The sequence below is a fragment of the Manihot esculenta genome, chromosome 5 (assembly GCF_001659605.2).
Source record: "Manihot esculenta cultivar AM560-2 chromosome 5, M.esculenta_v8, whole genome shotgun sequence".
NCBI lineage: Eukaryota > Viridiplantae > Streptophyta > Magnoliopsida > Malpighiales > Euphorbiaceae > Manihot > Manihot esculenta.
This window is the reverse complement of record NC_035165.2, coordinates 8960908-8984262: the sequence shown is the minus strand read 5'-3', so window position 1 is coordinate 8984262 and position 23355 is coordinate 8960908. Positions and strand designations below refer to the sequence as shown.

The following is a 23355-nucleotide window of genomic DNA, read 5'->3' as shown; positions in this document are numbered from 1 at the left end:
TATACTATTAATACAAGATGGATGGAAGGATCTAAATGTGTAATGCAAACGAGACCATAAAATTAAATAGTTTAATTTTCAAAATATAATGATAAAGTTGTTATTAATAATAAAATTTAAAATAATTTTTATTTATTTTTTTATTAAAGTTAATATATAAAATTGAAAAAAAAAAGTCATAAATGAGTATAATTAAGTTAAAAAAATTTTTACATGCCAATATAAAATTTTATTGAATATACAGTGAAAAAGGAATAATTTTAATATTACTTATTAGTGATGTCATATCTAAATAAACATTGAAATTCATGATTCATCACAAAATTCACAACAACAGCACCCATTCTTTTTAGAGATTGGTTGGAGAGTGGAGACAAAATTATGTGGAGAGGAGAATAATAAGAGGGAAGGAAGGGAGGAAATCAGGAGAAGAAGGGCGGAGAAGAAGGAGATTGGGAGAAGAAGGGCGGAGAAGGAAGAAGAAGAAAGAGGAGACGAGACGAGACACATACCTGTGGAGGATTGGTGTTGGACGATGGCTGCTGTTAGGAGAAGGTTGTGTGTCGGCAGCTACTGTGCTGTTTGGAGAAGGCAGAAGAAGGTATCATGGGACACTTAGAGTCTTTGGGTCCTCCTGAAAGGCGCCTCGCCTGGCCTTTAACAACATTGCTTTGAGCTTTTATCATTTAACTTATTTTTCCTTTTTACCTTAGGATCTATGAAGCGATATAAAAAAGAAAAAAAAAAAAATTCATACCGTTTGAATGGAAATTGGATATGTAAATAAAAAAAAAATTGTAATTTTCTATTATAATGATTTTAATTTCAGGTACGAGTCTCATGTGTACTTTCACGTCAAACGTTAGCTCAAAATAAGATTATACAAATCAATTTGAGTAGTTTGATATATTCAGCAATAAGTACCAGCATCACAAATTTGAGTATTGGCATAAAAATATATATATCAACTTAAAAAATATATTACAAAATAAAATAATAATAATAAAAGTTATATCTTCGATTTTCATTTAATCTTGTTGCCTGTTGCTTTTTTTTTCTATGCCTTAATTTTACTGTATATCCATTTGTTGTCACGTGTGTAGTCCTCTTGATTTCTTTATCGGTGAGTAATATAATAATAATAATAATGAAAAAATGGTAAATTTGTGCAGGGATTGGATGAATAAAAAAGTGTTTGTATTATAGAAATTGAATTGAGGTGGCTAGAATGTTTGTCTGTTCTCTTAGTTGCACTTTTAATTGCATGATCCATACTATGTAATTAATTTGTGGATATTTATTTATAAGTGAGTTTTGAATTTTGTTAAACATTAATGCTTGACTTGAGTTTTAATGAACTATTATTTAAAAACACAATTGAAAAAAATTATGTTGCAATTTGTTTATTATACTGCTAAAAACTTAATACTCCCACTTGCTCTCTTCTATTACTTTTATTTGATAACAAACAAAACTCTAGTTTTGAGAAATTTGATGTGTTGAGATTTTGCATAATTATTCTTATATTTTTGGAACTACATTTTTACATTGATTTTCTTACTTTATTATATTTTTATATTTAATTTTAGGATTCTCAGCATATTCTATTATTTGATAGTTTTACTTTTTTATAGACTAAAATAAATTAAGAAATGAAGGAGGCAAACCGAAGAGAAATTTAAAAAAGCTTGGAGAGATTATAACAAAACAAATAAAAATACCATGCTATTCTGTGTTTTTACCTCCTATCCCATATTTTTATCTAGACAAGAAAAAAATGACCTAGACAAATAGTAAGAACACCCGGAAGATCCGTATTTTCATAGTCTTTTCTGTGTTTCGCTCTTTTCTACACATAATGCTCCATGTTTTAGCAAGAAGATGTGGTTTCCAAGTTTACCCCTAGGATTATGGAATATGAGTTTATTGGTGTATAAATGCATCATATTTGAGACTTTGAAGATAATTTTTACTCACTTTTGGACACCTTTACATGGTGGAGATCGCGAAATAGTTAAAGGAGGAAGATTTGTAAGATCTAGAATAAGAAATCTACACATCTAGAGTTTTTCTTTGGTTCTCTTATTTTTGGTTTTGTTATTCAGAATTATTTGAGGAGGATTTTGGATAAATTTTCAATTGAATATGCTTTTGAATTCTTGATCATGAGCAACTAATTCTTTTGTTGGAGAACTTAATATAACTTAAATTATTGATTCTTTATAATTTATTTGAGTTAATTTTTACCTGATTATTATTCAATAATTGAATTCTTATATTAATGCTTTCGAATATCTTTATGGATGATTTTTTCCTAAGATTAATAGTGGAGTGAACATTTCAATGTTGAATAAGGAATTGAATATCACTTGAATATCACTTGAATATTAATTGGATTGAGAATAAAGATTTAAACGGTGGAGTCTTAGAAAAAATAATTACAGTATTTATAAAACTAATTGAAGAATTATCAGATTATTGGGAAATAGGTGATAATTTTTAGTTTGTTAATTTGATTTTACTTAGAAAAAATGGTTAATTACCTTAGGATTATATATTAGCATCCCTAATTATAATTTTATCCTCGAGCTACAATCAATGCAAACCTTTAAAATTAGGTTAAAGTTGATAAAATTAATTCTTAAAATTGAAAAATGATGAAAAAGTTTGGCTTTTTTTGTCATTTCACTTTTTTTATTATTTTATTGGTGCGAGGCCTATCTCACATGCTTGCTTACTAAGCTGCATTGCTAGTGTTTTTTCAAATGTTTTATTGTTCATCAAATTCATAGCCACACTTGCATTTTCTTATTTACCAATCTGAGTGTGGTGTTCATTGAATGTATTCTTCTTGTTTCATTACAGTCATTGCTCTGTTATCCAAATCCAAACTCTCTTGCAAATTCTGAAGCTGCACGGATGTTTAATGAAAATAAACGTGAATATAATAGAAGAGTACGCGAAATTATTGAGCAGAGTTGGACGGCTGATTAGCATCTCCTAGTTTAGCAGAATAATTTGAAAAATTGCCCACTTGCCTTGTTTAGATAACATTGAACTTGAAATGTCGGTGCCCGTGCCCTTTGCTGCATGTTTAGATGGATTTGTGCCTCTTAATTGTAATGTTTATTGCATTTGATACCGTTATTTTGTGAGCATTAATTTATTGTAATTGAGTAGCTCTATCCTCCTTTAGCGAAGAACTTTTTTTATCATTAAATACAAGATTTTTTTTTTCTCCAATCAAGAATTTAGTGGATTATCTTCCTCGAAAATATAATTCAAATTAATTGGATTATAACTTTTTTCTACCTCATACAGACTCTTTTGTTTAAATTTCTCAATTTCAACTGCATATTATAGTGAACAAAGATGAGTGCATGTAATTTTTAATACTGTAATTTGTTCCTCATCTTTATGTGTATGTGAAAAAGTATTTTAATTTTTTTCACAAGTAGATGCAAAGATGGTTTGTCTTAACACTCTTACTGCAATTCTTTATAGTTCATGAGTATTTTTACTATAATATATCCACCATTCAGTTATATTAAAATATATAATAATTTTAATAATATAGCTCATTTTCTCAATTATTTGATTTTTATATTTTAAAATGTTAAAAATATAACATAATGTGTAAATCTCATATTTTTACTTGGATCAGTGAATTTAATGGCTTTTTGTGTTAAGACGGATCCAAAACTCTCAATTTTATGTTTATATTGTCGTGTCTACAACGATCTTAAAAAATTATTTGTTTTATTATATATATGCAAATACTAAAATTATTTATTAAAATGACTTAAATTAGGTATATATTATATATTTACTTGTTCAATACATGACCTTGATTTTCTAAATCACTCTCTAGTCTTTGAATAATATTTTTAAAGTCTGCCATGATTTCACTATCATTTCCAATATCACGTTGAGCATACTGATATTAAAAATTCAAAAAATACTTGCAAATTATAAAATTATTATTAAAATTTATAAGATATAGAAATTATTAAAGCGTTAAATTTATGTGCTTCTTACCAGCCGCATACAAATCATGATGTAATTGAAAATTCCAATGAGTATTGATAATTTTCAGTAGTCTATGTAACTTTTGAAATTTTTCTTTATAGCCAATTTTGCTTGTTCCATTGCTTCATATATAAATCTTATTGTTGGTTTTTTATCACCATCCACCAATCCCAACACTTGACTCTTGAATTTTCTTAATTTGTTCAGCTTTCTTCCAAAAATTCATTCCCTCTCTATCCAAGCTAAATAATAATTTTCTTAGTTTTATAAGTTAGTCCACCAGTAGTTTGGCCATATTTACTTGCTACCCAATGCTCAGATTTAAACATATTTTTTAACCTCCTTTTACATTGGAGAAAACTCTCCAATGCAATAAAATTAGTTGCAAATCTGGTAATCTCAGGGTGAATTATATCTCAACCATCAGTGAATTTCTTCATATGATTTACCACCTAATTATGATTGTAAATAAATTGGGTGATAACTTTTACTTACTCAATAACGGCCTTTATACTCTTTCTCTTCTCAAAATCTTCTAAAATTAAATCAATGCAATGTATATTGCATGCTGACCAATTCAAATTTAGGAACTTCTCTATCAACTTTTTTCCACAAGATTCAATAGTAGTTTCATTATCAGTCACAACTTGAACAATTTTACTTGGGTTAATTTCTTCGACCGCCTCCTTCATGGTCTTGAAGTAATATTCTCCATCTTTTCGTTCAACATTGCTTGCATCTATAGATTTATGGAATATTGTTCCATGAGGAGAAGTAAACCAAAAAATTAATTATACTCATTCTGGTTGGTCTGCTCCATCCGTCACACATAATGGTAATTCCTCTCTCATTCCACATGCCCTCAGATGAAGCAATATATTCATTTTATTTCTTTGTATTCATTTTTCAAATATGCTAAATGTGGTGATACATTAGGTTCCACTTTGGTTACCGTTCTGAGTGATAACTTTGTTCATGGTGACTCAACCATACTAAAAGATAATCTGTTGTGGATAACAAAATTATCAAAGACTTTAAGCAACTTTTTTTTTCTGCGACTTAAGCCATTTGATTTTAATCTTTGGTTGCTTCATATTTTTTCTCTTTTCTAATTCAATTTCAGCTGGTGCTAATCTAGAAGTAGGTGTTGATGTTTACTCGACAAATCTTTATATTTCTCTATCTCTCTCACGAATGGTCGCGTCGCTGAACAACTAATTCACGGGCAAGGAGCAGCTTATGGTTACTCTCACCACTTTCATAATGAGAAACTCTTCTTCTGTAAGCATCTTCATCAAACTGTCGCATACTTTCGCGTCTCACAATTTCTAGTTCAATATCTTCTTCATCTGAATATGAAATACCCTCAACTTCTGTCATATTTATGATTTTATCTTCCAAATCCCTTGCCCTCTTTGCTTTATCTTTTTTGTAGCTTCAAAATCCCTCAACATATTGCCCGTGTCTTTTTTTACTTGTGCAAAAATTTTTTGACAACCAGCAATTTGCTTACCAAATGCTGCTTCAAGCGGGTTATTTCCCCGGTTATTGTTTCATCACAAAAATTACAGGTCATTTCTCATTATTTTCCTGTAAGAGTGGCAAAATTACATCCAATATCTTGACTTGGTTTATTAGATTCCCTCTCGGTATTTTTAAATTATCAAATAATATACTGTAAAATAAAAAATATATTATCAAAATAATATGCAAATTAACTTAAATCTAAATTTACTTTATACAGAATTATTTAAGTTATTTAAAGAAACTACCATTTTAATTTAAGAGAATAATTTTTAATATACTTAAAGTATAAAACTTAATTTTATAATAAAGTAAACTTGAAAGTTATAACTTGTAAAATTCACGAAATTAAAAGATATTTAAAGATATAATCAAAATTAAGTTATATAACTTAATAATAAATACAAATATATCAAATAAATATAAAATTCATAAATTTTAAATATTATATATAGTAACTTATCTTAATTAATACCATCAGAATGATAGTCTAGGGTAGATGCTTGAGTAGAAATTTAAGTATATAGGCTACTCTTAAAAAATTTAAGAGAAATATGGCAGTTTATGACTTGAAAAGGTGAAATGGAGGTTGGATATAAGTATGGAAGAAAAAAACTATGGAAGATGTGTGCAGGAGCTTGGAGCTGGAGAAGTGCCGGATGGAAAGAGTAAAGACTAAAAAGAAGAAGCAGATAAATCATTTTTCTTACTTTTTTTCCCCTTCAATAGTGCATTTTCACGTGATAATGGCTGGAGCTGGACTGAACAGATACTTCTCTGAAAGATTCCTAAAGTGATTTGAAATAAAAAAAAAGTAACGATCGTTATATAACGGTCGGTAACGGCCGTTATCGTTGCGTAACAGCCATAATAGCCGTAATAACAATAAATTTTTCCTGCCATTATTTATCAGCTATGGCAAGTTTCCAAATCTGTAAATAACGGTCGTTACGTTACGTAACAGCATTATTTAAAACAATGGTTTAGAATCTACTTTTTGAAAAGGAAAAAAAATTCTCATTTATTTCACATATGCGTGGGATTTAAGAAAGCCGTAAGTGGTCCTTCAATTGTGGATTGATGTGTGGACTTATATACCACTAAGGATTTTTATCAAAATTGCCAAGATTTTGATATAAATTCGGTTGTTGTGATCTCTGTATATGCGCCTTTTTATCTTAAAAAAAAAAAGCAACAAGCTAAGAGGAGAGTTAGTGTGCATGTATGATGTGGTATGGGCTTTGAGTTGAGATCACTTTGGGGATGTGCTTCATAGGCATCCTACATTGATGAGTGTGTGTGAATTTTATACCACCAAGAAGTTTTATTAAAATTGTTATGATTTTAACTTAAATTTAATGGTTGTGATTTGTGTAGGCATTTATTTTTGACAAAAAAAAAAAAGTAGTAAATTGCATTCTATAAGTAGTAATCTTGTAATATAAAATTTATGATCAATTTGAGACTAAAAAATTCTTCACACTTCCCACATATAAATTCTTTAACAATCCATCTACCTTCCTTCTGTACCTTGATTAGTCGGAGCATGAGCATGACTTGCTTTTGTCTTCGCGCATATATATATATATATATATGAAATAATACTAGAAAGATGTATCTTTTAACTTTGTTGGGTTGGACGTTTGCTACTTGTGTTCCTTGTTATGAATTTTAAATAAGTAAACAGATTTGAATTAAATTTCAACTTAATAATAAAAAAATTATAGAATAATTTGTTTTTACATTATTAATTTTCTAATGAAGGCAGAATTATATATATACACATACACACATTTTGAGAATTTGAACCTTTTGAAGGCATAGAAGTGGTATTTTTGTTGGTCCTTATCCTGCTCAGATTAATTCTATTGACTCTAATTCTGGACATGTTTGGTATCTTCCTCCATTGTGAGTCATTAAACTTAACTATAGTATGGCATTGAAAGATAAGTTTTCTCTAGTTATTATTGGGGGACTATTGTTATTAGTACAAGGTAGATTGAGCATTATTCGGTTTAAATTAAAAAAAAATTAATCGAACTGAATTAATTTAAAAATTTAGTTCGATTTTTTTATTTCAATTCGGTTTAGTTTTTAATTTTAAAAATTTCAGTGATTTTAGTTCGGTTCAGTTTTGATTAGAAAAAAATTTAAAAAATCGAATCGAACTTATTAATAATAATAATATATTATTTTTAATAATATCGAGAGATTAAATCATATTAAGGTTAAAATATTTCGATTAAATTTTAAAATACTAAAAATAAAGCGTAAAAAATAAAAAAATTTATTAAAAATTTAAATCAATTAAACCGAATCGAATCAGACTGGTTCAATTTGATTCAGTTTCTGATAAAAATTAATTCAATTTAATTTTTATAAATACTAAAATTTTAATTTTTAATTTATTCAATCTAATTTAATTTTAACTAACCGACTAAATAATCACCATTAATAGAAGCTCATGGTTTCACTAATCTGCTACCGTGGGTGAAGCCTGTACTGTACTTAAGGCAGTTGAGTAGGTATATGCTAGTGGCCTCCATAATATACTAAAATTATTTAAACACAGGTGTAGAAAATTATTTTATGTAATTAGGAATATAACGTTACAATTTATTAATTTGGAAAACCTATGTAAAATATATTAATAGACTTTCTAGAACATCAGTACCTTATTTTTTTTTTTCCATATGTAACTACTGAAAATAAAAAAAATTTTATTTTTAACAAAATATAGAATATTCAAATTTGTCCTTCTTAGAATTTTTTTCTTGTAATGGAAAATTTTGTCATAATTTTGGTTGTTTTAATAATAATAACAACTTAAAATAGTTAAAATATTAATATATTATATATTTATTAATAAAATATTATATTATTTTATATATTTTTTAAATTATGTATACTTTAATTGAAAAATACTTCTTTCATCTTATAATTTTGTCCATTTTATTTTTTTTATCATTCTATTTTTTATAGAGTATAATAATATATAAATTAACTATTATAATTCTATTTAATTTTATTTTATTTTCAGAAAAATTTTTAAAATATCTCTTAGTATTTAAGATGGATATAATTAAAAAATTAATAAATTTTTTTTATATCTTTTAATATGTGTAAAAAAATTAAATGGATAAAAAAGAAATGTCATTTCTAAAACTTAATATGAAGAAATAAAGATAGCAAAGAGGCAAGGATTCGAGGGGCGAAGAAGACTTTTTTGTTTTGGCAGGAAGAAGAGAAGATGATCGACAGCAAGATCTTTAGGTGGCTAGGATTTTTAATAATGTGGCTAGGATTTTCAATAATGAGATTTTCAATAATGAAAATGATGAATATATTGAAACTTAAATGGCTGAAATCTTTTAAAATTTTAGGGTTCTTCAAGTTTAGCTTGAGAGGAGAACGCCCCTCTCCTTTTATTATTTTCCTTCGTCTGTCAGTGACGTGTAACGGCCTCACTGTCATTGGGTCATTTGTCTCTGCCGCACAGATATGGATGTACGAGGATATCAGATATCTGCTCCATGCGTAGCGGCCATTTAATTCTCCCCTGACACACATGCGGATGGATCCGCTAGGCGAATGGGCTGGCTGCCTTTCCTCCTCTGGGCTGAGCTGAAAGACGACAATAGGATTGGAGCCCAAGGGAGGTCTGGTCTTAGGACCGAAAAGGCTGGACCGGTCTGATTTGGAGAGTAAAAGGGGGAGTCCGGTCTAGAAGATGAGTGAGCCAGATCTGATTCATTCGGAAGACTTAGAAGTTTTAAATCATGAGCTGTCATCATGGGTCTGGTCTTAAACTAGGAGTGGAGAAATCCAGCGGTTATCAGTTACGATTAGTTATAGTATTAAGAAGAAAAAAAAAAAAAAAAAGACAAATTCGAAGCCAACAACCTCCCTAAAGCTAAAGAGATTGTCAACCATCATGCCAAGTACCAAGTTATAACTCATGAGGTTTAAAATTATAAAATTATATTTATATTGGTTGGGTTCAATTTTATAAATTTTATTTTTTAAATTTGAATCAAATTGATTAAATTGATTTTTTTTAAAAAGTAAAAATTAAATTGAATTAAAATTTTAATTTAATTTGATTCGATTAATTATTTGGTTAATTTCTGACTAGCTCTATTAATAAAATGACATTAAGTTGACAAGTTACGATTATGTAATATGATAATTCATAAGTAAAAATATATATATAAAATTAATTATTTCATTTCTCCAATAGCAAAATTAGAGTGAATGGTATTAGAGTCTTAAAATTTTATGGGATCAAAACTCTATCTTTGAAAAATTACAATTTTTGTTTATAAATTCTAAGACCCTTTAACACATCGGAGCTCTTACTCCCAAACTTCATAGGTATACTATTTCAATTATTCATAATGATTCATCAAAATTATTGATAATATTTAAATTTTAAGGATATATATTTTAAAAATATTACTATTAATATATATTTTAAAAATCAATTAAAAATAATTAATTAAAATTTAATTTTAAAGAGTTATTAATTAAAAATAACTAACAAAAAAATAAAGTACAGCACTCAACTATTTATTATAAAAAATTATAATTGAAATTGGGAGAAGGCATATTTAACTTTGTTGGATGAAATTAAAAAAAATACATATTTATATGAAAATTAATTTTATAAACATTAATTATATATAGAAATAGATAAATTTATAACTAAAAATTTAATATTTATATAAATATGTGCTTTTCTTAATCTCACTTGCAGGATTCTGGTTTCTGACACGTTGGAAGCTTGGGTTTCTTTTGTTGTCCTAGGCATCGGCCTTTTGTGATAGGCCTAATCTTGTGCCCAGTCAAGTCCATTGTTGTAAGGCCCATGGCCCTTGTAACATCGTTTTATCAATGAATTTTACGTTCTGACCAGGAAAAAAAAAATGAAAATAAATTATTTGAAAGAAAAAGTCAAAGGTAGCCATGTGTTGTTTCCTGATCGGGCTGGAGGTACACGGCTATACCATGATCTCCGAGGTTTTTAGGTCAGGAATTATTCTCAAGCACATCAGACGTGCCTCCACTCGTACACTCTACGCCACGATTTCCCGCCATAACGACGTCTGACTAACTGACTATGTCTTCAAGTACATAGCTAGGTCGGTTTCTGATGCCCAGCTAAATCCAAAATCTTCTTCCATCTGGCCCATTGCTACAGAATTCGGAGTGTTCAATTTATTCTTTCCTCAATATTCAGGGTTGTTCTATCTCAAGGTTCCTGATTCACCTGCTTGTCCATGGCTATGCAAACCGGAATTAGCCTTTCCAGGATCATTGTCCTTGCCGGTGCAGGTATAGATTTGCACCTTTACTGTATTTGCGTCCTGTATTCACGGCGTTCTATTTTGATTTTTGACCTTTTTTGTGGTGTTTGCAGGATACACCGGTACGATTCTGTTAAAAAATGGTAAATTGTCTGACCTGATCGGTGAACTTCAGGTACCGTTGTTGCTGTTTAGTTTGGTTGGTTATTTGTTAGTTAATCTGTTAGTTTCGGATGTTCAGTTCTCTTCTCCTGTATTTATGGCTAGCTTGACTTGATTTGGTTTTCATATTGGGTTTAATGTAGGTTCGATGTAAGACGTTGGCAGAATTGTCGTGGTTTTGGCTTTTAGGAAACCGTTTTAAGCCTAACTGTTAGATGAAAGTGATAGCAGATAGCTGTTGGTAGCTAATTTATATTAAATATTTGGTAAAATATTGTATAGTAAAATGACTAAAGAAATACATAGAATTTATTTTGCTATTAAAATAAATATTTGACTGTTAATTTATTATATCATATTATTTACTTTATTTTTGAAATAGTTACTTAAAAATTAAATAATATGAGAAAATAATTTTTATTCACTTTACTTACTCACGCATATTAAAAAGATAATAAGATAAAAGTAAACATGGTTGTAATAGTTAAAAATTTATATGTAAAGGATGGAGATTGAGAGAATGGAAAGTGGGCTTCTTATCTTGAACGGTAGCAGTTGATTACAAATAGTTCTAATTTCACAACTTATTGAACTGCAGTATCCCTTAGTGATCTAATTGAGTGGAGATTTTTTTTCTTACTAATGTTATTTGAGAAGTGTGTATTTGCATTTTCCTATATTTTCAAGTGAAGATCACAGGGTTTTGACTGAATTGATTTATTTTGCTGAAATTTGTATTGTTTGTGTTGTGCTTGTGAGTGCAGTCGTTGGTAAAGGGACTGGAAAAATCTGGGGAACCTGCAGATAGTGATTCACACTACAGTGATGCCATTGCCCAACAGGTAATAACTATTCGCAGTTTAATAAGGTACTATTTATTTTTCCTGCTTTAGTTTGGTAATGTATTGTTAGATGCATTTAGCATTTTAACTGTTCTAAAATTGCTTGCAGGTGAAGCGTTTGGCAATGGAGGTTCGGCAACTGGCCTCATCAAGGCAAATAACTGTTCTCAATGGGGGCTCTGGCCAAACAGGTATCGTGTATTATGTTTATGTTAAATGGTTATTTGTAAAACTTTATTTTCTTTTCTCATATAACTAGTGCTTGATTTGCGTTTCCTCGTTCACATATAACTAGTGCTTGATTTGCATTTCCCTGTCTCAGTAAATGCCATGCAGTGTGCATTTGTAAACTGGAATTGAGTTGTAATTCTCTTTTTCCATGACGCAGGCAACTTAACTGGTCTCATTGTTCCAGCTGCTGCCTTGGGGGCATTGGGTTATGTTTACATGTGGTGGAAGGTATCTATTTAAATACTGATATTCTGTGATGTGGTTACCCAATGTTGAAACATATGCTTAAAAATAAACTTAGTGCCTATTTGACATTGAGGTTCAGGAGCCAAAAAGTATATTTCAGAAAAAACATTATATTAGATGTTGATTTTAAGAAAAGTTATTCTGTTATTTTAATGTTCTTATAACTAAAACATATCATTTTTCTAAAACTAATTTCTAATACTCTGTAACTAATATTTTTATGAAATTGTTTTTCTCAATACAGCTCCAAGAATACTACAAAACAAACCCTTATACATTCAACAATGGTATCACTTTGTGGTACTTCTATGATCAGTTAGGTTTTTTCAGGAGACTAATCCATTTTTCTTTCTCTTTTTAACAATCAGGGTTTGAAATTCTCAGATCTTTTGTATGTAACAAAGCGCAGTATGGCAAATGCTGTTTCAAACTTGACAAAGAATTTGGAGCAAGTATCTGAGGCTCTATCTGTAAGTCTTATTAATTGAACATTGTTGTCACCTTTAGTTGACAAGTTATTCTTATTTTAGGTTAAATTTTGTTATGGGAAGGATGTGATACAATAGTCAATAGGTGATTAAAAAAATAAAGAAAAATTACAAATTATTGGATTTAATTTTCAAGAGGATCCGTAGACCCTTATCTTCTCATAAAAAAAAAATGTGTGGTTGTTCTCTCTCTCTCTCTCTCTCTCTCTCTCTTGCACCTCCTTGTTTTGTTCTTGTACTTTGGTGTTTTTGAAATTATAAATTATAAAGTCTATCAATTTGCAGTTTTGGAGTTTGACAAGCAAGACTTGTGTTCAAGCTTGTTTAGTAAATAATTCAAACAAATGGATGATTGGTTATGTTCATGTTGGACAACTTCCAGTCAATAGTTATTGTATGGCGTGAAATACCCATATTTATGTAGGTAAATATGTCCATAAGTGCATCCTAAAGTAATATTGTTATGTGTTCCACTGACATCTATGCAATTTGTTTACAGCATCTGATTCAGTTACCATTTTCCCCTTTTGGCCAGGCTGCAAAGGTACATTTGACGCAGCGAATACAACTTTTGGATGATAAAATGGAGTGTCAAAAAGAGATCTCAAAGGCAATTCAAAATGACGTAAGAGAACACCTCTCTCTCTTTCTCTTTCTCTCTCACACACAGGTGGTGTCGGCAATATTAGATGTCAGATACCACTTAAAAATGATCTCCAAACCATTATACAACCTTAATACTTGAATTAAGGTCTAGGCCTGCTTATTTATGCTCATGTCACTATTAATGTGTTAGTTTTGAGAAATGATGTAGGATTTGGCTGATTTCCAGAGCTGAAGAATTATGTATAAGTCAAGACTGGACAATAATGATTCTAGTTTAGGATTTCTGATTAGGAGTCTACCAAAGGATTACACTTGACCAAGGTTGATTTTTAAGCAAGAAAGTTTGTCTGACATGTCATGTGCCAAGATGATAGTTCAGTATTGGTAGCTCTTTACTTATGATATAATTTGGATGTTGCTTCAATTATGTGGAAGTATACCTTTATACATATTTGTTCTATAGTATTTTTATATTGCTATTTTTTGTGATAACCTCCATTTGGAGCACAGATGTGACTTCAAAGTAAACACACCATGAATTTATATATATTCCTTCATAGTAATGAGGTTCAATCTTTTGATGCAGGTTAATGCTGCTTCCGAAAATATATCACAAATTGGCTCAGAGCTGTGGCAGTTGCAATGTCTAGTTTCTGGTTTGGTAAGTTTAGGTTCACAGTATTTTTCCAAATCCATAGGCAATGGTGGGGAACTTCTTGTCTTTCTAGCACTGGGGCTGCTGCTGCCAACTTCTTGTCTTCTATACCCCATTGTCTTTTACTGACAGAAGATTAATTTTAATTGAGCCCCCCCTCCCCCCATCCTCCAACACACAAACACACACCGCTTCATTTGGGAATTGTGACTATTGCACTGAAAGATTGAAGATCACCATCTAGTGCTCTACTTATAAGTTCATATTTTCAATTTTTTTAAAGAACAGAGTGTTCAACAGTAATGATAGGTTAAAATGGTCCACTATTGCAATCTAGGTACATTTCACCCTCTCTTCTGATTTGTTAGTTTCTCCTTTTTTGCAGGACGGGAAGATAGGTTCTTTGGAGGAGAAGCAGGTAATGACTTTTATACCCTTTTCACTTAATTTCAAAAAACTTTAGTTCTCTATTAACTATCTGGCTTTCATGTTCACAAAGTATTTCTGGCATTGGAAACATTTACATCTGGAGAAAGATTTTCATAGGCCTGCAGCCCGCCTGTTTAATGTATTAGTTACTTTAAGGGGTGGGGATTAGGCTTTAGGGCCCCTCAGCACCTTTGTGCATCTATGCCTTTAATAAACATGACCTTTAAATGAGTGATAAATAAGTAGCACTTTTTGTATTCTTGGTACAAAAAACTGTTACTTGTTTCTGTTTTGCTTTAATAACTGAAATATGTTTGCATTTGCTGGAAATGTTGCTTTAATATATCTGTGTTTGTTCAATTCTCAATTTTGAAAACGAATTCAGGTATAATTAGATTGTGAGAAAATGTTCTGTCGATAGTCAAGTTCTTTTCTTTTCTTTTTTGGAAAAACCTGCATGGTGTCCATTTTGTAGATGAGCATTTTCTGGAGAACATATGTAGCATTTGTTGTGGATACTCAAGCTGTTTTCTTTTGCTTTTTTTTTTTTCAAGAAAAAAACCTATATAAGGTCTAGCATTAGAATTGCTGTTAAAGAAGCATCACCTTGTATATGTTGATTGGAGGCCATAAAGAATTGTTATCAGTTTCAAACTTCTTTTTCCAACATCTAAAAAGGTCTTTTAAAAGCAGCAGTTATGAACATCAATGCCAAACAGTCATATTATGTTTTTTAAAGTACATTATCGATATAGCAAAGGTTTTCTGTGGATTATTGTGAGAATCAATCACCAGTTCCTTATGTGTTATAATTGCATTAGTAGTTGTTAACATTTGATCTACTTTTGTGTTGTGGATATACTGATGCAATTATGTGATTGCAGGATATTGCAAATATGGGGGTGTTGTACCTGTGCAATTTTGTTGGTGGCAAAAAAATGAAAATGCCTAAAGCTCTGGAGGTTGGAAAAGCATTTAAAACCTTCTATTGTTCTGCTTATATCTATATCAATATGTGTGCATGTATGTATGTATGTATGTATGTATGTATATATATATAAAATAGCTGAGGGGTTACTGTGAAATAGAGGATATTCATTTTCTACTTGAGCCTTCTTGTAAAGATCTGAATTTTTTTTTTCCTTTTTGGTCCAAATAAATAATGATACTTTTTTGTTCTTCTCTATAAGCCAGTATTTCATTCTTATGTTCTTCCTTCTAAAGAGAGAAGATTTAATTTTGCCACCTTTGTTGCATGCTACTCATTTTGATTGTCTTTGGTGGGTTTCATAGCTTCCTTAATGTCTTCTCCAATCACCTGCTGTAGCTGCAAGCCTCTTATCTCTGTTTCTCACTGTATTTTACCATATTTTATTATCCTGATCTAGTTCCACATTCAGCAACTTCTCTTACTCATTGACCTAATAAGGTGTTCAACATGTTTGCAGGATCAACTTAAACCTTCTGGGAGAACTCGTAGTTCACTCGCATATCCTGAAGCTGCAAGTTTGACTGTATATATTCTCTTCCCCCTTTCTCTCTCTTACATGCACATAAACACTCACATGCAACTATACACTAACATAGACAAATCACAAATGAGACAATCAGCTGGCATCTGGTTCAGCAAAACCAACTTAGTGCATTGAGCTTAAGTCAATGTATTTGCATATATAAATATACTTGAGGATTGGACATGTTTAGGCAGCGGAAAAAAAGCAGTGTGTTAACTACTTAATTTGAAGTTAACTTGATCCCTCTTTCTTGTCTAGCAGGGTCTTAAGGAGCTTGCAGACAGTTTATCTCAAACTATCAGTGAACCAACTGATGTCATACTGCAAGATGGAATTGATAAATTGAAAGACCCATCATGTACAACACAAAGTGACCAACCAAGAACCCTACTTAGGTTTGAATCTAACTCTTAATTATCTCTGAACGATATGGGTTTATTGGAGTATATGTACTGTGCATATATGTTTACAGTTTTTATTTTTTGGTAAATTTACTGAAACTCCACTAACATTTAGTAGTATCATGTTCTTTCTTTTTGAAAATTGAATTAATGGCCCCAGGTATTTAATTCCATTAGTCACTTGTTCCTAATAGTTTATTGCAAATAGCTGTTAATCAAAGTAGGAGCTGACTGTTCTTATTTTTCAATGCAATATGGGTTCCTTGAATTCTCTCATTTGAATGTGTGGGGAAAAAAATCCCAGAGAGAACGGGGATTAATACAGGATTTTGGGATGCTTGTGCCTGTATGATCTGCTGATATGATTAGGAGATGAGTGTAGAAAGCCTAATGTGTTATCATCTGTAGCACATCTAACTTTCCCATCCCATTTGGAGGGAGCTGCACACCTTCTGTGTTTAGTTATTAATGTTTTTGCTATTAAATTTTGTAAACTAATTCAATAGATCTTGGATTAGTCAGCATCTATTTTATCATCTAGAGCACACTATCCTTTTTGTTCTTGTTGTTGTGGAGAGAAACTTTTTAATTCCTTTTCAAAGGTTGTTCTTTCGAAGCATTTTCTGTCAACAGACTGCATTTGCTCAGTGCCTGAAATAAGTGCTTCTCCAAATGTTAAGCAGCATTACTTTTTTCTCAAACATTATGCTAGCATGTAGATCTATTTTGTTTTACATGGCATAAATTTTGCAGGTTTTGTTCAGTCAAGTGTTGAGGCAATATTCTGAGCAGGATGGTTAACGAATTTTATTTTGGCAACATACTCGTAAAGTGGATTGTAGTATTTCCGTACAAATAAGGGAAGCCTCGAGCACACAGGATGATCTAATTACTGGGAAAATGATGGTTAATTGCTTATGGTAGTCTTTGTATTCTACTTCATAGTGCATATTAAGTTTTTGAAGTTTAATGAACACATCTATTCTGTAAAACGCATGATGGATGTGCATCCTTTAGAGCTGTAGACATCATAGTATAGTTTTTATTGTTATTTTGTTATGAATTTGATGGTGTCAATCAATGGTCATCATAAAGTATAGATCAATAATTTCTGGTTTCCAGAGAATCTCAACTTGCAAATTCTCTTGCTTGTATCTGAGACTCAGCAGAATCGAGAAATCTAATTTGGTTCTAATTTTATAGGAAGCCACACTACTAAGCCCCCAAGCCCTTGCGGGAAGGCCCAAGACCAGACTCAATTTATCATTAAGATCTTGTCTCATCCGGTCTCTCTTGTTTAATGACGTCATTTTTCTTCACCTTCTGCTCTTCCAGTACTCTTGGGTCTTCGCCTTCGATCTTTTCTTGCCTTCCTCTCTCTTTTTAACAACAATTTCCCTTTCTTTACCTAATTTAAAGTATGATTAAATGAATCTTTATTTCGTTTTTCAAATGTGTGTGAATTGCGATTTTCATTCTCTTGTATAAGGGTTCTAATTATCCTTTGAATCTGCCTGTATTAAAACCTAAAGTTAATATTGAGTTGGTACCAAAATTTGAAAAATTCCTATCCAATTTTACATGTAAGGCTAGCTCCAGGCCTCCGCGTCGAGGACTTGGTCTCCTTGTCAATAATCCGTTCGGCACTTAACTACTTTCCCTTGTAATCATATCAGCTTAATGTTTGCTAAGCCTGGCACTTAACCTAGCAAATGAAAGCTTAACTAAGTAAATAAAGGCTTAAAGATGTTAAAAGAAGCAATATGGGTCAATAAAAATAGAACTCTGGGGTAAATAGCAAAACCTAATGTTACAAAGAATTCAGTATCCCTAAGACTATTTTAGTGTAGGAGATTTACTTGAGCCTCTTTGGAACCAAAACGGAGTATTTATAGGTAAATGGATCAACCAAACCAACCGTGATGTGTGGTTGGAATTGTTTCTCTCGAAACTTCTTGGTTGCTGCCTGGCTGCACGGTGTTGGGCGCTACTGTAAGCTTTTGAGCAACTCTGGGGGCAGTAATCCTCGCAACCTCCAGTCTCAACCTGCAATGTCGTCTGTTTATCTCCTCAGTACTTGCTGTGGGCTCCATTTAACGAATAAATGGGTAGAAATTTTACAGTCTATACACCATCCAATAAAAGCATGACATATAATTTAAAATTAAAATAAATTTTATTTAAAGATAGTGAAATCTATATATTAATATGAAAAACTCACTTTTCATTAGTTGGATATACGATTTATTTTCTTCCAAATTTTTGGAGAATTTTGGTACTTTCACTTTTGGCACGTGATGTTCAGCAGATAGCAGGTGTCAAGATGAGCTTTGACTTGACAAGTTATGTTTTCGTGTTTGGGTTTTGATTTTGGTTTTGGCGGACATTACTTGTTGAGAAGGGGTTTTGGAAGTTCTAATGCAAGATCTTCGTTGTCTTCTTGAGGTCTGTATCAACTTCTCTATATTGTTTGTTTCACAAGTAATTTATTGTGTCCCTTCTCTTTTATTTTTCAAATTGAAATATTAGCTTATGGATTGAATCACAAGCGTCTAGTTATTTACAATTACTCACTTTCTTATATAATTTTTATCTATTTTTCTATTTTTAAACATTTTAAAAATATTTTTTATTCTATTTTTTTTACTACTTTCATTCATAATAACGGTTGATTTAGAGAATATTTTTTTCTCAAATTATTTATCACTTTGAGAATTTTGAGATAATACTAATTATTGTTTTTCATATATACTCTTATAAAATTTTAAATTATTTAATGTAAATATGTAAAAAAAAAGTTCATCATTATCAAAATATTGTAATTTATTTTAAAATTTTAAAACTGTTACTTAATTTTATTAATTTAGTAAATAAAGTTTAAACGACAGATATTATGAGATGGAGATAGCATTAGGGTTAATGTATAAATCGAGTATTATAATTTTATTTTATTTATTTTATTTTCAATATAACACCTTATTAATTATTTTTTTTAAAATGAAATTTCAAATTATTTCTTAACATTTAATTCAAACCAATGACTTGATTGTTTTAATAAAATTAATATCTTTATTCTATATTAAAAGTGGGTCCAATTAAAAAATTAATGAAAATTTTATTTAAAATTAAAATAATATAATTTTTTAATTTATATAAAAAATAAAATAGACACAAATTATTATAAAAAGGAAAATAATTATTTCATTATCTATCAATTTTGAATTGTTTTTTTATTAAAAAAAATTTATACACACAGATAATATATATATTCGACCAATAAAAAAAATAATTAAGATTGCAATAGGTATTATATTTAAATTATTAAATTAACCAGGAATTATATATTATTATTAGTATATATACACTGGATTAGGCGTAAGAAATTTTCTGCCTTTCTGTTGAAATTTTTTTTCTCTAATGACAAGTCTTTTTAAGGATAAATCTTTATTACAACTTTAATATCTCATCAAAGACAACAAAGGGAGACTATTTATTCAAAGTGCAATATTTATGGTACAAAGGAGAGATTCCGCCCTATGTCAATTTTGTCTTAAAAAACAAGATGTTGAAATTGTTAGTTATTTGAAAATTTAAAAAGAAAAAAAAAAAAAAAAAGTAGAGGGACTACCCTGTTCTATTGTAAAAGGGCCACGTGTTCTCCTCCTTAAACACTAGGCCAGGCAATCCAACCTCGTAATAAGGAATTTGTCTGATTCCATCGTAGAAAACGTCTCTGACTCCATTATAGTTGCCCATCTCTGGAACTAGTTTCGCCTCATCTTCTTCATCTTCATGGGCATTTAAATTCTTCTCCACCAACTCTTTAAACATGGAAGATTTAAGCAGGAGGCTAAGAGCCGTTGGGGAAGAAGTTGACTTGAAGCAAGGACTGACAGCTGCATTTGTCTGAAAAATCTCTTGCTTTAAAGGTCTGTTTAAATCCTCAACAACGTAGGGATTATTAGAGCGGAGAAGATCCAATTGCTGCTGCGCAGTCTTCTCGCCTGAATTGATGAAGGTTGGCTGTGGCTGAGGAGGGTCTGCAGTAGATATTGAATCTTGGGTAGCAGGAGATGGAGCAGAAGAGTGGGCTCCTGGTCTCAGCCATCTTATGTATGTGCTCAAATCAAAGTTGGTCACAGCATTAATCCCTCTGTATTCTATGGCTGCAATATCATAGGCATGAGCAGCTTCCTCTTGGGTACCTACAATTCCATGGAGCTCAATATTTCGTTACTTCGATTCAAAATCAAATCTAACGGAAGAAATGTCTTGTAATTAGAGTTTTATCCGACAAGATCATTGAAAGAAAAAATATTAAACCAAAAGCTTGAGTTGGTTAAACTCACTGTAAGTGCCTAGATAAAGATACTTGTTTCCAAACACTCTCCCAATTCTAGCTTCCCATCTTCCATTATGATGGTGCCTGCAGAGTTATCATTACTCAAATTGTTAATTATGGATACAAGAAATTCAAGACAATTTTAAGAATTCAGGGTAATTAAATATGCATAAAATTAAAAATTATACGAAAAAATTAATGTTGATATTGAAAATTTCATCAATTAATTTTTTAATTTTAAAAAATATAATAAAAATATTTTTTATATTTTAAAAAAATTACTAAATAATTTTTTAATTAATTTAACCGTTAAATATTATAAAAATATAAAATATCATCTAATACAGAGAAAATAATTGGTAAATTTTTATAAAATCAAAAAATTAACTAATTAATTTTAAAATAATTGGTAAAGAGAGTATTTCATACCTTGCAACTCCTCTGTATTTGGATACACCTCTTGAGAAACCACTGCTTCTCCTGCAAGATTAAAAAAAGTTAAGAAATTAAGATATCCTCTCTTGATATTATTCATCTGATTATATCACAAAGCTTTCCTTAAGGATAATAATAATCCAAGATTAATGATGATTAAGGGAAAAATTACCTTCTGAGACTGGCCAGGTATTCTTCTTTTGATACATTTTTCATTATTTCAATTTCTTTCTCATACTCAGATACCTATATACAGGAAAACCCAAGAAAGAATATTACATATGAACAGCTGTAGACCTTCAGATTATAAAGTAAACTTGGGAAATTTTCATGGAAAGCATTGATAATACCGGAAAATTTGTGAAAGTTGAAGTTCCCCAGTACTTGAGAGCAGCCAAATCATATGCTCTTGCTGCAGATTCTTCTTCATCATAAGCTCCTGTCAAATAAGCTAAAAGATCAGCAAAAAGGGTTGCCTTCTCTAATTTGGATTCTAGTTCACAGCAGCAAAAATGATGAACTTACCGAGATACACTGTTCCATGCAAAAAGTTTGAAGTCCAGATGACAAGAACAGATAAGATCATCAGTAATCAATAAGATCAGTGTAATTACACGAAACCATTAATAGACTTTCTTGAATCTTAAGTACCTTGTTTTCCCTTCTTCCTCTGTGTTGGATTCCAAGACCCTTTATCCCATAAATGAGCTTCATATCGTCCAGTCCACCGGTGTCTGCTCACTCCCCGGAATCTTGAACTTCTCTTCACTGTAGTAGCAGCAGCAGCAGTAGCAGTAGCAGTGGCGGTGGCGGCAGTTTGATCACCCTTTAGCTGATGACCTAGCTCACGTTCATTATTGGATCTCAACGCAGACAACGAAGAGTCTCTTCGCCGTCTCTTGATGCATTTAATCTCCATAGCATCACCTCCTATCGTGCAAAAGCTTCGCCTTCCTCCTGCTGCAGCGCTACTGCCTATCTGAGAATTCCCTGAAGCCATTTCCATTCCTTAATTATATCTTGGTTAGCCGGTGGAAGCTAGCTTGATTGCTTGAACGTTGAGGTTGATCTGAAACTAATTGAAACCAAGAATTTATAAACATGTTCTGTAATTTGTTTGTATGCTTAATTTGTTTTCAGTAGTAACATTCGATGCTTACAATATCATTTCAGACAAAACTATTCAAGTGTCTTACTAGCTAGACAGCCAGCCAAGGCAGAGTCTCACGTACATTGTTAATAAATTTATCCATCTTTTGTTATTCACCCTCCTAATTAATTCTTTGGTATCATCAACACTTTCATTATTGCCATTTTTTGTTATTTACTAATGAGTGGGAGAGGAAACCTCAACTTTAATTTTTGTGGGAAATAAAAAGAAATTAAGGAAATTATAAGAGATTTGGAGGATCAAAGGAGACAAATAACACATGAGACAGCAAGAACTTGGCTTATTCCGAGCATGGTTCCAAAATGCTTTTGAAAGGTTTTGTTTTATGGGATAATTAAGAAATGTATGCTGAAATCTGTAGCCAACAATTACATAGACAAAAATAAAAATAAAAAAACAAAGTGCATTATTTTTAGTGGGTAGCTTCTTCCTAGGATTCTTCGTCGTATAAGAGTTGAGGATAATTTGAGGTTGTTTGAGCCATGATCTTTAAATGATTGCGTGGGCAAAAGCTATGGCGACGGTGTTCTCTATAGAATCCAACTTAATAATATGCTTTAATTTTCTAACTGATTAATATCCATTATGATCATAACGATGGTTTGTCATTGGATTGAGTTGGCTAATTATTATTATTATAAAAAAATATTAATTATAAACTGATTTGTTAATAAATTAAGAGAATTAATACAATTAGTAGTTTTACTAAAAAAATATTTAAATTCATTCAATAGAATAGAGTGTACTAAACTATTCAATCCTTCCTGACCCATTTTATTGTGAAGGATGAAGAATTTTTTTGTACAAAATCCATATTTATTTGTAAAAAAATATTTATTTTCATTTTAGAATAATTAAATTATATTTTAGAATTACTAATATTTCTCTTATCCAACGTTGAAGTGGAAAATTTATATTTGATATTATATTATAATTAAATCTTTTCTCTCTAAAATATGCTATATACAAATTAT

General features: G+C 30.6%; 2 protein-coding genes across 4 annotated transcripts; one reads left to right on the top strand and one right to left on the bottom strand.

The window, feature by feature from the left end:
* The first annotated feature begins 10488 nt into the window (after positions 1-10488).
* On the top strand, positions 10489-18997 carry LOC110615344. Of its 3 annotated transcripts, XM_043957066.1 has the most exons (14): positions 10490-10694; positions 10793-10887; positions 10973-11034; positions 11786-11863; positions 11973-12054; positions 12252-12322; positions 12709-12810; positions 13364-13453; positions 14021-14095; positions 14475-14507; positions 15403-15480; positions 15967-16032; positions 16294-16427; positions 17187-17496. In XM_043957066.1, the coding sequence occupies exons 2-14, from the start codon at positions 10833-10835 to the stop codon at positions 17206-17208; spliced, it is 948 nt and encodes a 315-aa protein (XP_043813001.1). In that variant the 5' UTR covers positions 10490-10694; positions 10793-10832; the 3' UTR covers positions 17209-17496. The 3 variants fall into 3 exon arrangements, with proteins under 3 accessions (XP_043813002.1, XP_043813000.1, XP_043813001.1); XM_043957067.1 differs by lacking the exon at positions 17187-17496 and adding an exon at positions 18742-18997 and having other exon boundaries at positions 10489-10887; XM_043957065.1 differs by having other exon boundaries at positions 10489-10887; positions 17067-17496.
* A 780-nt stretch (positions 18998-19777) lies between these two features.
* Positions 19778-22421, bottom strand: LOC110615343 (AP2-like ethylene-responsive transcription factor At1g79700). The gene is made up of 7 exons (XM_043956642.1): positions 21862-22421; positions 21736-21744; positions 21561-21649; positions 21383-21456; positions 21205-21255; positions 20783-20859; positions 19778-20638 (listed from the first exon to the last, which is right to left on the bottom strand). Exons 1-7 carry the CDS (start codon positions 22214-22216, stop codon positions 20058-20060), a joined length of 1236 nt encoding a protein of 411 aa, XP_043812577.1. The 5' UTR covers positions 22217-22421; the 3' UTR covers positions 19778-20057.
* Positions 22422-23355: the final 934 nt, after the last annotated feature.